Genomic DNA, 14,423 nt, shown 5'->3' with positions numbered 1-14,423 from the left:
GAGTGATCAGATTTTCATCAAACTCGTATGGAATGTTCTCCAGGTTGGTGTGTATAAAAGTTGTCAAAATGGTGGCGCCACCTGTCATATTTAACATTTTATGGGCATTTGAAAATTTATGTGAACTTGCATACTCCTCCCACAGGATTGATCGGATTTCAAACTCCGCTGTTTTGTCAATTCCAATTCATGTCCAGTTTAAATCCAGTTTTTGTGATATGTCTCACAGTTTTGAGTGATTTTTTTTTTTTTTTTTTGTATTTGTAAAGTGTACTTGCTCATCTTATATCATCTTGGTTATTTTCAAATCATGCACCCAGTTTGTTAAATTTTCAAATTGGTGTTGATTGGAAACCATACTGAATGAACACAAATAGCAGTGTGGTTCATTACGTCAAATAGATTTACAGTGTGATTTAATACAACTCCGATTCCAAAAAAGTTGGGACAAAGTACAAATTGTAAATAAAAACGGAATGCAATGATGTGGGAGTTTCAAAATTCCATATTTTATTCAGAATAGAACATAGATGACATATCAAATGTTTAAACTGAGAAAATGTATCATTTAAAGAGAAAAATTAGGTGATTTTAAATTTCATGACAACAACACATCTCAAAAAAGTTGGGACAAGGCCATGTTTACCACTGAGACATCCCCTTTTCTCTTTACAACAGTCTGTAAACGTCTGGGGACTGAGGAGACAAGTTGCTCAAGTTTAGGGATAGGAATGTTAACCCATTCTTGTCTCATGTAGGATTCTAGTTGCTCAACTGTCTTAGGTCTTTTTTGTCGTATCTTCCGTTTTATGATGCGCCAAATGTTTTCTATGGGTGAAAGATCTGGACTGCAGTCTGGCCAGTTCAGTACCCGGACCCTTCTTCTACGCAGCCATGATGCCGTAATTGATGCAGTATGTGGTTTGGCATTGTCATGTTGGAAAATGCAAGGTCTTCCCTGAAAGAGACGTCGTCTGGATGGGAGCATATGTTGCTCTAGAACCTGGATATACCTTTCAGCATTGATGGTGTCTTTCCAGATGTGTAAGCTGCCCATGCCACACGCACTAATGCAACCCCATACCATCAGAGATGCAGGCTTCTGAACTGAGCGCCGTTAACAACTTGGGTCGTCCTTCTCCTCTTTAGTCCGAATGACACGGCGTCCCTGATTTCCATAAAGAACTTCAAATTTTGATTCGTCTGACCACAGAACAGTTTTCCACTTTGCCACAGTCCATTTTAAATGAGCCTTGGCCCAGAGAAGACGTCTGCGCTTCTGGATCATGTTTAGATACGGCTTCTTCTTTGAACTATAGAGTTTTAGCTGGCGACGGCGGATGGCACGGTGAATTGTGTTCACAGATAATGTTCTCTGGAAATATTCCTGAGCCCATTTTGTGATTTCCAGTACAGAAGCATGCCTTTATGTGATGCAGTGCCGTCTAAGGGCCCGAAGATCACGAGCACCCAGTATGGTTTTCCGGCCTTGACCCTTACGCACAGAGATTCTTGCAGATTCTGTGAATCTTTTGATGATATTATGCACTGTAGATGATGATATGTTCAAACTCTTTGCAATTTTACACTGTGGAACTCCTTTCTGATATTGCTCCACTATTTGTCGGCGCAGAATTAGGGGGATTGGTGATCCTCTTCCCATCTTTACTTCTGAAAGCCGCTGCCACTCCAAGATGCTCTTTTTATACCCAGTCATGTTAATGACCTATTGCCAATTGACCTAATAAGTTGCAATTTGGTCCTCCAGCTGTTCCTTTTTTGTACCTTTAACTTTTCCAGCCTCTTATTGCCCCGTCCCAACTTTTTTGAGATGTGTTGCTGTCATGAAATTTCAAATGAGCCAATATTTGGCACGAAATTTCAAAATGTCTCACTTTCGACATTTGATATGTTGTCTATGTTCTATTGTGAATACAATATCAGTTTTTGAGATTTGTAAATTATTGCATTGTTTTTATTTACAATTTGTACTTTGTCCCAACTTTTTTGGGATCGGGGTTGTATATCCGTAAAAAGCTAGTTTTAACGTTCGTTAATTGTGGTTTCTTTGAAGGTATCTACTCTGTGTTGGTGGCGCTGATGGCTAGTAAAGCGGAAGTGCGCTATAACCCTGGTGTCATCGACCCACTGAAGATAGTGGAGTGCATCAAAGAGCTGGGCTTCACCGCCTCCGTTATCGAGAACTACGACGGCTCCAATGGCACCCTTGAGCTTGTGGTGTGTAAGATGGGCTTGTTATAGGATTTAAGGGGGGAAGAAAATAGAATTGGATCTAACAGCTGTGTGTCTTTGGACCAACAGGTCAGAGGGATGACATGTGCCTCATGCGTTCACAAAATTGAATCGACCCTAACGAAGCAGAAAGGCATCGTCTATGCCTCTGTAGCCTTGGCAACAAACAAAGCTCACGTCAAATATGACCCGGAGGTGACGGGCCCTCGAGACATAATGAGATTGATTGAGGTAAGAATTGAGGTTTCAGTTCTATGAGTTTGGATCAGAGAGATTTGAGAGAGAGAAAGAACTAAAAAAAAAAAAATCATTATCTAGTGTGATTTATAGTAGAGTCCTTTTCTAATAATAAAATGAAGTAGTATATTTTAGCTTACAAACCACTGTCAGGCTCTTACATACAGTGGATATAAAAAGTGTACACACCCCGTTAAAATGATAGGTTTTTCTGATGTAGAAAAAAAAAGACCTCGATAAATAATTTCAAAACTTTTCTCACCTTTAATGTGACCTATAACCTGTACAATTCAATTGAAAAATGAACAAATCTGTTAGGGGGGAAAAGATTAATAAAAAACGTACAATAAGCTGGTTGCATAAGTGTGCACAACCTTAAACTAATACTTTGTTGAAGCACCTTTTGATTTAATTACAGCTTTCAGTCTTTTTGGGTTCACATCCGCCATCAATTAAAATGACTCTGATTAACCCCAAATAAAGTTCAGACATTTACTCAGTTGCATCCTCCAGCAAAAGCCAGGGTTCGCAGAGAGCTTACAAAGCGTCAAAGGGTTGTTGAAGGGTATCAGTCAGGAGAAGGGGACAAAAACATTTCCACGGCATTAGATATACCATGGAGCACAGTGAAGACAGTCATCAAGAAGTGGAGAAAATATGGGACAACAGTGACATTACCGAGAACTGGACGTCACTCCAAAATTGATGAAAAGACAAGATGAAAGCTGGTCAGGGAGGCTGCCGAGAGGCCACAGCAACACTGAAGGAGCTGCAGGAATTTCTGCCAAGTACTGGTTGTGTACTACATGTGACAACAATCTCCCGTATTCTCCATATGTCTGGACTATGAGGTAGGGTCAAAGAAAAACATCCAGGCCCAGCTAAATTTTGCAAAAAAAATACATCAACTCTCCCAAAAGCATGTGGGAAAATGTATTATGGTCTGATGAAACCAAGGTTGAACTTTTTGGCCACAATTCCAAAAGGTATGTTTGGCGCAAAAACAACACTGCGCATCACCAAAAGAACCCCATACTCACGGTGAAGCATGGTGGTGGCAGCATCATGTTTTGGGGTTGTTTTTCTTCAGCTGGAACAGGGGCTTTAGTCAAGGTGGAGGGAATTATGAACAGTTCTAAATACCAGTCAATTTTGGCCCAGAACCTTCAGGTGTCTGCTAGAAAGCTGAAGATGAAGAGGAATTTCATCTTTCAGGACGACAATGACCACAAAAAAGTTTTGGAACGGCCCAGCCAGAGCCCGGACCTAAATCCAATTGAAAATCTGTGGCGTGACCTGAAGAGGGCTGTGCACAAGAGACGTCCTCGCGATCTGACCAATTTGGAGCGCTTTTGCAAGGAAGAGTGAGCAAATATTGCCAAGTCTAGATGTGGCAGGCTGATAGACTCCGACCCAAAAAGACTGAACGCTGTAATTAAATCAAAACGTGCTTCAACAAAGTATTAGTTTAAGGGTGTGCACACTTATGCAACCAGCTTATTGTACGTTTTTTTTTTTTTAATGTTTTTTCCCCTCTAACAGATTTGTTTGTTTTTCAATTGAACTGTACAGGTTATAGGTCACATTAAAGGTGGGAAAAGTTTTGAAATTATTTATTGTGGTCTCGTTTTTTTTTTTTGCATCAGAAAAACATTTTATCGGGGTGTGTACACTTTTTATATCCACTGTATATGTACATTTAAGTTGCTTGTATTTTTGTTTGACAGAATCTGGGTTTTGAAGCCTCTCTGGTGAAGAAAGACCGCCCAGGAAATCATCTGGATCACAGCAGAGAGATACAGCAGTAAGTGCTTTGTTTCAGTGAATCAATGGAATCTGCATAATTTACATTTAATATTTCACGGGAAGGCATTCTTCAAGTAAGTTAATACGCAGACTTGTGTGTTGACTACGCTGTTTATTATGAAGCAGCATTTCCTCATGTGTGCTGTATTACCATGGCTGCAAACTGATTAAGGGGATTCCTTAAAATTATTGCTAACGCTAATGAAGAGGAAAGAACCCTGTGTCCGAAATCGCTCCCTACTCACTATATAGGGCACTGTGTATTGTGAGGACGCCATTTTGTCATGCCGTCCGAAACCTTAGTGAGAATTATCTTATCTCATCTCATTATCTCTAGCCGCTTTATCCTGTTCTACAGGGTCGCAGGCAAGCTGGAGCCTATCCCAGCTGACTACGGGCGAAAGGCGGGGTACACCCTGGACAAGTCGCCAGGTCATCACAGGGCTGACACATAGACACAGACAACCATTCACACTTACATTCACACCTACACTCAATTTAGAGTCACCAGTTAACCTAACCTGCATGTCTTTGGACTGTGGGGGAAACCGGAGCACCCGGAGGAAACCCACGTGGACACGGGGAGAACATGCAAACTCCACACAGAAAGACCCTTGCCGGCCATGGGGCTCGAACCCGGACCTTCTTGCTGTGAGGCGACAGCGCTAACCATTACACCACCATGCCGCCATTGAGGATTATTTACACCCTATATAGTGCACTCAAAGTATCCCACAATGTATCACGAAAAGTAGTGTACAACGATGGTCACTAACCAAAGCAATATATCCCATCATGCATTGTGGTCGCGCTGAAAGAAATCAAATTAATAAGTCTTAAATTCGATTTAATAAAAGGCGGCGGCAAAGAAGAAAGGATTCAGCCTTGATTTAAAAGAACTGAAAGCTGCAGGTACTTTGTATTGATTAATGTGGGAAATACGCTCAGTATAATATGGATTTATCACAAAAATACATGCATGTGTTAATTATTTTGAAAACCCACCAGCTGACTGATCTGGCATGTTTTAATTGTGCGACAGTAATGACGTAAATACCAGCACGACGGACTAGTGTCCGAAAGCGTATTTTTCATTTTACCAATGAGCTCACTAAACAGGGCAGCATGGTGGTGTAGTGGTTAGCGCTGTCGCCTCACAGCAAGAAGGTCCGGGTTCGAGCCCCGTGGCCCGCGAGGGTCTTTCTGTGCGGAGTTTGCATGTTCTCCCCGTGTCCACGTGGGTTTCCTCCGGGTGCTCCGGTTTCCCCCACAGTCCAAAGACATGCAGGTTAGGTTAACTGGTGACTCTAAATTGACCGTAGGTGTGAATGTGAGTGTGAATGGTTGTCTGTGTCTATGTGTCAGCCCTGTGATGACCTGGCGACTTGTCCAGGGTGTACCCCGCCTTTCGCCCATAGTCAGCTGGGATAGGCTCCAGCTTGCCTGCGACCCTGTAGAACAGGATAAAGCGGCTACAGATGATATGAGATGAGCTCACTAAACAGTAATTCCCTATATAGTGAGTAGGGGAGTAGTGAACGAGTGAGCGATTTCGGACAAAGGGAATGAATCACTGACGCATTCAAAGCCATACATCAGAGCGGTCTCGAACTGGGTTAATGGTCATGTGATAATGGGGCGGCACGGTGGTGTCGCCTCACAGCAAGAAGGTTCGAGCTCAGCAGTCGACGAGGCCTTTCTGTGTGGAGTTTGCATGTTCTCCCCGTGTCTGTGTGGGTTTCCTGCGGGTACTCCGGTTTTCCCCTCAAAGACATGCAGGTTGGTGAACACGGGGCAGCCATGGGCTGACGTGCCCTTGAGCAAGGAACATCACCCCCACCTGCTCCCCGGGTGCTGTAGCATAGCTTCCCACTGCTCATGTGTGTGTTCACTGCTTCAGATGGGTTAAATGCAGAGAGGAATTTCACAGCCCTCCTAGAACTGCCACCTTATTGTGGTGGAGGGGTTTGTGTGCTTGAATGATCCTAGGAGCTATGTTGTCGGGGGCATTATGCCCCTGTCAGGGTTTCCCAAGGCAGACAGGTCCTAGGTGACAGGCCAGACCAAGAGCGGTTCACCAAAACCTCTATGGAGAAAAAGCCAAGGACCGTGACGTCGCCCGGTATGACGCAGCCGGGGCCCCACCCTAGAGCCAGGCCCGGGGTTGGGGCTTGTATGCGAGCGCTTGGTGGCTGGGCCTTTGCCCATGGGGCATTGCCAGCAATAAGTCAGACCTGTTCCCAGTGCATGTTGGACTCCGGCAGGGCTGCCCTTTGTCACCGGTTCTGTTCATAATTTTTATGGACAGAATTTCTAGGTGCAGCCAGGGGCCGGAAGGAATCCTGTTTGGGAACCACAGGATTTCATTTCTGCTTTTTGCGGATGATGTTGTCCTGTTGGCTTCTTCAAACCAGGACCTTCAGCATGCACTGGGGCGGTTTGCAGTCGAGTGTGAAGTGGCTGGGATGAGAATCAGCACCTCCAAGTCCGAGGCCATGGTTCTCGACTGGAAAAGGGTGGCTTGCCCTCTCCAGGTTGGTGGAGAAGTCCTGCCTCAAGTGGAGGAGTTTACGTATCTCGGGATCTTGTTCACGAGTGAGGGAAGGATGGAGCGTGAGATCGACAGGCGGATCGGTGCAGCCTCCGCAGTGATGCGGTCGCTTTACCGGTCCATCGTGGTGAAGAAGGAGCTGAGCCAAAAGGCGAAGCTCTCAATTTACCGGTCGATCTATGTTCCGACTCTCACCTATGGTCATGAGCTTTGGGTAATGACAAAGAACAAGATCGCGGATACAAGCGGCCGAAATGAGTTTCCTTCACAGGGTGGCTGGGCACTCCCTTAGAGATAGGGTGAGAAGCACAGTCACTCGGGAGGAGCTCGGAGTAGAGCCGCTGCTCCTCCACATCGAGAGGAATCAGCTGAAGTGGCTCGGGCATCTTTTTCGGATGCCTCCTGGACGCCTCCCTGGGGAGGTGTTCCAGGCAGGTCCCCCCGGGAGGAGGCCCAGGGGAAGACCCAGGACACGCTGGAGGGACTATGTCTCTCGGCTGGCCTGGGAACGCCTCGGTGTTCTTCCCGAGGAGCTGGCCAAGGTGTCTGGGGAAAGGGAAGTTTGGGCTTCCATGCTTAGACTGCTGCCTCCGCGACCCGGTCCCGGATAAAGCGGAAGAAGACGAGACGAGGAATTTCACAAGTGATGAATAAAGTTGTTCTTCAATAATACACCATGTCTACCAAATGTCAAAAGTTTGTACACCCCTCTTCATTCATAGGTTCTTTTGACTTTTTTTGTTCTACAATGTAGAACCATACTGAAGACATCAAAACTATGAAATAATATACACTACCGTTCAAAAGTTTGGGGTCACTTTGAAATGTCCTTATTTTTGAAAGAAAAGCACTGTTCTTTTCATTGAAGATCACTTTAAACTAATCAGAAATGCACTCTATACATTGCTAATGTGGTAAATGACTATTCTAGCTGCAAATGTCTGGTTTTTGGTGCAATATCTCCATAGGTGTATAGAGGCCCATTTCCAGCAACTCTCACTCCAGTGTTCTAATGGTACAATGTGTTTGCTCATTGCCTCAGAAGGCTAATGGATGATTAGAAAACCCTTGTACAATCATGTTAGCACAGCTGAAAACAGTTTAGCTCTTTAGAGAAGCTATAAAACTGACCTTCCTTTGAGCAGATTGAGTTTCTGGAGCATCACATTTGTGGGGTCGATTTAAATGCTCAAAATGGCCAGAAAAATGTCTTGACTATTTTACAACTTATGGTGGTAAATAAAAGTGTGACTTTTCATGGAAAACACAAAATTGTCTGGGTGACCCCAAACCTTTGAATGGTAGTGTATGGCGCATATATGGAATTGTATGGTAAATAGTGTTAAATCAAAATGTTTTCGATGCTTCAAAGTTTCCAGCGTTTACCTTGATGATGCTTTGCGCACACTTGGCATTATCTTAACCAGCTTACTGGGGTCGAAAAAGTCTAAAGTCCTTCCCGTGCCATGCCCTGGTCTTCCCAGGTGGTCTCTTGTCCCATTAAGGCCCATTGGGTGGCGCCGATCTCGATTTCCATAGCCCTCGTTCTCTTGCCTATACAGCTAGGGTTACATTGGGGGGGTTGGTCTCTCTAACCGAGAGTTTGACTTCCCTACTCACATCTGTATTGCAGCATGCCTTGCCAGACAGCAGCAGGTACCATTTTTATGATGGACTTTTTGGTATGACCCGACAGCGAGTAGAACTCACGATCTCCTGGCAGACATGTCGAGAGGCGGACATGCTAACCACTAGGCCAGCTTGCGGTAGCTTCATGAGGCAGTCACCTGGAATGCTTTTAAATTGACAGGTGTGCCTCATCAAAAGTTAATTAGTGGACGAGTTTCTTGCCGCCTTAATGAGTTTATCGAACAGTCAGTAGTAAACAATGCAGTAAATAGTCCTGTTTGACAACTGTAATAAATCCATATTATATCAAGAACCGCTTGACTAAGTAAACAGAAACGACATCGTTACTTTAAGACATGAAGTGTCTTTGAATTAATTATAATACATCGGGCCAAATTACTCAATTCTGATTGGTCAATCAAGGAGGGCTTTTTTCCTTAACTCGGGGCCGTATTTCTGAAATGCTATTGGCTAGTTCGTTGCTTGGTTGCTATTACAAAAATTAGCAAATTTTTGTCAACAAAATGGCTTTTGGAAAAAAGTTCCAATAAAATTTTGTAAACCACTTTCAGAATCCTAATGTCGTGTTGCCGTGTCATGATGAAAGACGCTTTAGAAACTGATTCAAACGTGCAAGATAGTCTCGCGCCCTGATTGGTTCAGAAAACGTGAATGACAAATGTTGTGAACTTGAATGGCTTCTGAAGTATGAATTTGGCCCGATATATTATAAACAAGTAATCGTATGGTTCCTCGTAAAATTAAGGATCAATTTCGCTCGTGGGGCAGCACGGTGGTGTAATGGTTAGCGCTGTCGCCTCACAGCAAGAAGGTCCGGGTTCGAGCCCCGTGGCCGGCGAGGGCCTTTCTGTGTGGAGTTTGCATGTTCTCCCCGTGTCCGCGTGGGTTTCCTCCGGGTGCTCCGGTTTCCCCCACAGTCCAAAGACATGCAGGTTAGGTTAAGTGGTGACTCTAAATTGACCGTAGGTGTGAATGTGAGTGTGAATGGTTGTCTGTGTCTATGTGTCAGCCCTGTGATAACCTGGCGACTTGTCCAGGGTGTACCCCGCCTTTCGCCCGTAGTCAGCTGGGATAGGCTCCAGCTTGCCTGCGACCCTGTAGAAGGATAAAGCGGCTAGAGATAATGAGATGAGATGAGATATTATAAACAAGTAATCGTATGGTTCCTTGTAAAATTAAGGATCAGTTTCACTCGTGGGGGAGCACGGTGGTGTAATGGTTAGCGCTGTCGCCTCACAGCAAGAAGGTCCGGGTTCGAGCCCCATGGCCGGCGAGGGCCTTTCTGTATGGAGTTTGCATGTTCTCCCCGTGTCCGCGTGGGTTTCCTCCGGGTGCTCCGGTTTCCCCCACAGTCCAAAGACATGCAGGTTAGGTTAACTGGTGACTCTAAATTGACCGTAGGTGTGAATGTGAGTGTGAATGGTTGTCTGTGTCCATGTGTCAGCCCTGTGATGACCTGGCGACTTGTCCAGGGTGTACCCCGCCTTTCGCCCTTAGTCAGCTGGGATAGGCTCCAGCTTGCCTGCGACCCTGTAGAACAGGATAAAGCGGCTAGAGATAATGAGATGAGATTAATTTCACTCGTGAAATTAACCCTTAATTTTACTCGGCTCCATATGGTTACCGATACTAATAAAGAAAAAACATTGAATTAGGTGTGTCCAAACTAGGCTTGGTTCGATACCAAACTTTTGGGTTCAGTACTGTACCTGGTGTGGTAGAATCATAACAGTACTAGTTCAGTACCCATGCAATAAATAAACAAGTGATCATTCAAAATGTTAGCGGCCATGTTTGTTTACATATTGTAGAGGCGACGGTTTTCCGCGATCGCGGTAAAGGGACGGAAAACAATGAATCCGGTATTTCAAGCAAAATGTTTAAAAAGTTTATTTGCACAAATTCTCATCTCGTTATCTCTAGCCACTTTATCCTGTTCTACAGGGTCGCAGGCAAGCTGGAGCCTATCCCAGCTGACTACGGGTGAAAGGCGGGGTACACCCTGGACAAGTCACCAGGTCATCACAGGGCTGACACATAGACACAGACAACCATTCACACTCACATTCACACCTACGGTCAATTTAGAGTCACCAGTTAACCTAACCTGCATGTCTTTGGACTGTGGGGGAAACCGGAGCACCCGGAGGAAACCCACGCGGACACGGGGAGAACATGCAAACTCCGCACAGAAAGGCCCTCGCCGGCCACGGGGCTCGAACCCGGACCTTCTTGCTGTGAGGCGACAGCGCTAACCACTACACCACCATGCTGCCGGATTTCTTACTTTCACCATAATTTTTTTATATATATAGCTGTCAAAGGCCTCTGCCTTAAAACTGGTTACTGCTGGATAACTATTTTTTATTCCCATTTATGCAGCATACAAGAGTCAAGGATGGACATACTATCCACTCAGAAATGTATTTAAAAATAAAGGTTCTGCATATCTGCTTTAAACTTTCCGAAATACCGCAGAATTTTAGGGCAAAAGGCAATTCGGGGTGGGGGGGCAAAATTGAGGTCATTAAGTTGTCAGAAGTTCATGTTGAGGCCTGTGCTTTGTGTAAACTGTTGAATTTTAAATCATAACACACTTTGCAAATAACTTTTTTTTTCTTCATTTAAGTAGAATAATAGAAGACCAAAAATATTATTTTTGTCTAAATTAAATGATGAATCATTAACAGTAGCCTACTCTGCCGTATATTGTGTGTTCTTCCAGATGGAGGAGGTCTTTCCTCATCAGCCTGGTGTTTTGTGTTCCTGTTATGGGCATGATGATCTACATGATGGTGGTGGACCACCAGATCGAGGTGACGCACCATCACAACGCCACACCCGAGGACAGACAAATGCATCACTCCAACATGTTCCTGGAGAGACAGCTCCTCCCTGGCCTGTCCGTCATGAACATGCTCTCCTTCCTCTTCTGTCTGCCTGTGCAGGTAACGCATTACAGCTCACGGAGCCTGCTGCGTTAATCCATGTTATGCAATATGAAGGATGTAATAATCCTTGTTAGTATAAGGACAGGCATGATTATAGGAAATCGTGTGCTCTGATTGGTCGAGAAATTCAGGCGATTTCTCGAGAATCACCTCGAGCGACTCGGCAAAATGGCGGCCAATCGATTTGAAATTGTGATAAGAAATACACCAATGTTTCCAGGGTTCCCGCGGGTCCTTAAAAAGTCTTAAATACAAGTTTCGGTTTTCAAGGCCTAAAAACGTCTTAAATTGTTTGGAATGACTGGAATTTTCGAAAGTCAAGTTTATTTGTATAGCGCTTTTAACAATAAACATTGTCGCAAAGCAGCTTTACAGAATTTGAACGACTTAACATGAGCTAATTTTATCCCTAATCTATCCCCAATGAGCAAGCCTGTGGCGACGGTGGCAAGGAAAAACTCCCTCAGACGACATGAGGAAGAAACCTCGAGAGGAACCAGACTCAAAAGGGAACCCATCCTCATTTGGGCAACAACAGACAGCCTAACTATAACATTAACAGTTTTAACATGAAGACAGTTTTGTTGATGTTATAACTCTTCATTGATGGAAACTTGAGTGCAAAACTGTTCATGACAACTGCAGTCCTAGAGTTAGCAAGTCAACTGTAGTCCTCAGCCATAAAAGCATTACTGTAAGCGTCCAGAGCGTCTTCCAGGTATAACCCTCAACTGTCCTCATGGGGCCGTCCTTCACAGGAGCGGTGCGATAAAACTCCGACCAGACACAGGGCACCAGGATGGATCAAGCAGGTCCGAGGGGCAGAAGAGGCCAGCATCTCAATCCCAGGACCGACATGTAACTCAGAAGGACAGATTGGGGGGGAAGAGAGAGAGAAAGAAAACGCAGGTTGTTAGGTATGCCCTAAAAATGACAAGTATTAAATCTGTGTGGTAGGCTCGCAGAGACGAGAGTCTTGACATCAGGCATAACGCACAACAATGGCATGTTAATATGGTTAAAAAAATATCATGACCTGCTCTGGCTGGATGCTTGATTGGGTGATGGGAGCACACTCCTCAGCAATGATGAGATGCAGATGGGACCCTTAGGGCTGGCCAAGACAACTCAGCTGCATTGTGGAGGTATTAAATTTAATATTGGCCTGAACGAGTGAAATGTCTCCATCCGGTTTGGGGTATTTTTTTTAACCGTAATTTTAAAAGTGACCAGCGTAGCTTTTGGGGGCAGCATTGGTTCTGTGCGTTCCGTAGATCAAGAACTAACGCTAGGAGGCTACTGGAGGAAGTGTGGTGCGGTGTGGTGGTTGTGAAGAGTGAGAGATACGCAGGTAGCTTACGTGGGCGCTAGAAAGCGCCCCCAAAATAAGGAGAAGAATCGTTTGCGATAAAAAGCGCTGGATCGCACAAATGTGTTTAAAGACGGTACCGCAGCGCTGGGGACACGGCGGACTGGGAAACTGGCTTTTCACAGACACGAGGCGCGCGCGCGCGTGTTGGAGATCAAGCACTCCGGAGTGAAATGCAGGGGGGTTCGCGCATGCGCACGAGTCAGGTGGAAAATGGGACTTGTAGGACATAATACTACTAATAATAATGATTAGCATCATTTTTTTACATAATTAACATTGTTTATTGTACTAAGTTTAATATGAATATATAAACCTCAATTAAAAAGAACTCCAGAAAATACAATAATTCTAAATATAGTACAATATAAATAATTTGTACAAAAAGTTTGTTTTATTACCTATCATCTACAACAGTGTTTTTAATATAATAATAATATTAACAACCACTAATAATAATTATTAGTAGTAATTATTATTGATTATTAATCATTACTACTTATGAATTAGTGATTTAATAATCCCTAGTACTTATTAATGTTATAAAATTAAGTTATTACAAATTATTACAAATAATTATTAAAAAGTAGTAATTGGTAGAATACAAACAAATACTCATGGATTATAGATAATTTTTTAAAATAGTGAACATTGATATAAAATAACTGTATAATAAACAATAATACTACTAGTAATACTTGTTAATGTTATCAGTACAATTGTTATATCAATGTTCACTATTAAAAACAAATTATTATAATCCATGAATTGTTTGTATCACCACCACTACTACTACTACTAATGATGATAATAATAATAATAACTACTTTTTAATAATAATTTTAACTAATCTTATAACTCAATTTTGTAGCATTTTAATAATCACTACTTATTATCAGTATAATTAAGTAGTAGTTGATAATTACTACTTATTAATTATTAAATGACATTTTGATAATCACTGCTTATTAATTAAGTAGTAATTAAAATGCTATAAAATTGAGTTCATTTTTTAATTATTAAAAAAGTAGTTGTTATTATTAGTAGTAATACAATTAATTATTCATGGATTATAGATAATTATTATTTTTGAATAATGAACATTGATATAACAATTAGGGATGTTAACCGATGACCGTTTGCCCGAATCAACGTCAACCGGTTAATTTTTTTTTGGTTGTCGGTTTAAAAAAAATCAATCGTTTTGAAGCTGCCGATTTTGGAGCGGAGGACTTGGAATTCTGTGTTGTAAACGCTTGGGGCATGCCATGCGGTGTAAGGACAACAGCTGACAAATCAGAAACACCCATTCAGTCATGTCCCGCCCTCCCGCTGCCACTCGGCGAAAGAAAAGTGTAGACAGGCTTTTTAGCTTACAAATTACTATTCTGTTTTTTTTTTTTTTTTTAATTATTATTATTAGAAGGCACATGGAGTTTAGTCCTGCCTTGGCCAGTGCATTCTGAAAGTATGTTTCGGTCTGTAGCCAACAATGCATGTTATTGCAGATCATATCTCTCCACACAAACTAAAGGCGCAAATGCCGACTTTTTCACGGCTGAATCGTGCAGATCCGATTTTTTTGGGGGGCGTTGGAGTGTCTGAA

At 43.2% G+C, this 14,423-nt stretch overlaps 1 protein-coding gene across 1 annotated transcript in view; it reads left to right on the top strand.

Annotated features, from left to right (window-relative positions):
- Positions 1–14,423, top strand: part of atp7a (ATPase copper transporting alpha) — a 132,027-nt gene that overhangs the window by 63,912 nt on the left and 53,692 nt on the right. The window contains exons 6-9 of the mRNA XM_060915283.1: positions 2,075–2,238; positions 2,323–2,484; positions 4,218–4,294; positions 11,223–11,445. Coding sequence (XP_060771266.1) covers positions 2,075–2,238; positions 2,323–2,484; positions 4,218–4,294; positions 11,223–11,445 — 626 coding nt within the window. The remainder of the gene's footprint in view (positions 1–2,074; positions 2,239–2,322; positions 2,485–4,217; positions 4,295–11,222; positions 11,446–14,423) is intronic.

The sequence above is a fragment of the Neoarius graeffei genome, chromosome 2 (assembly GCF_027579695.1).
Source record: "Neoarius graeffei isolate fNeoGra1 chromosome 2, fNeoGra1.pri, whole genome shotgun sequence".
NCBI classification, from domain to species: Eukaryota; Metazoa; Chordata; class Actinopteri; order Siluriformes; family Ariidae; genus Neoarius; species Neoarius graeffei.
Note: the sequence above shows the minus strand (reverse complement) of the source record. Positions and strands in the feature narration are given on the sequence as shown.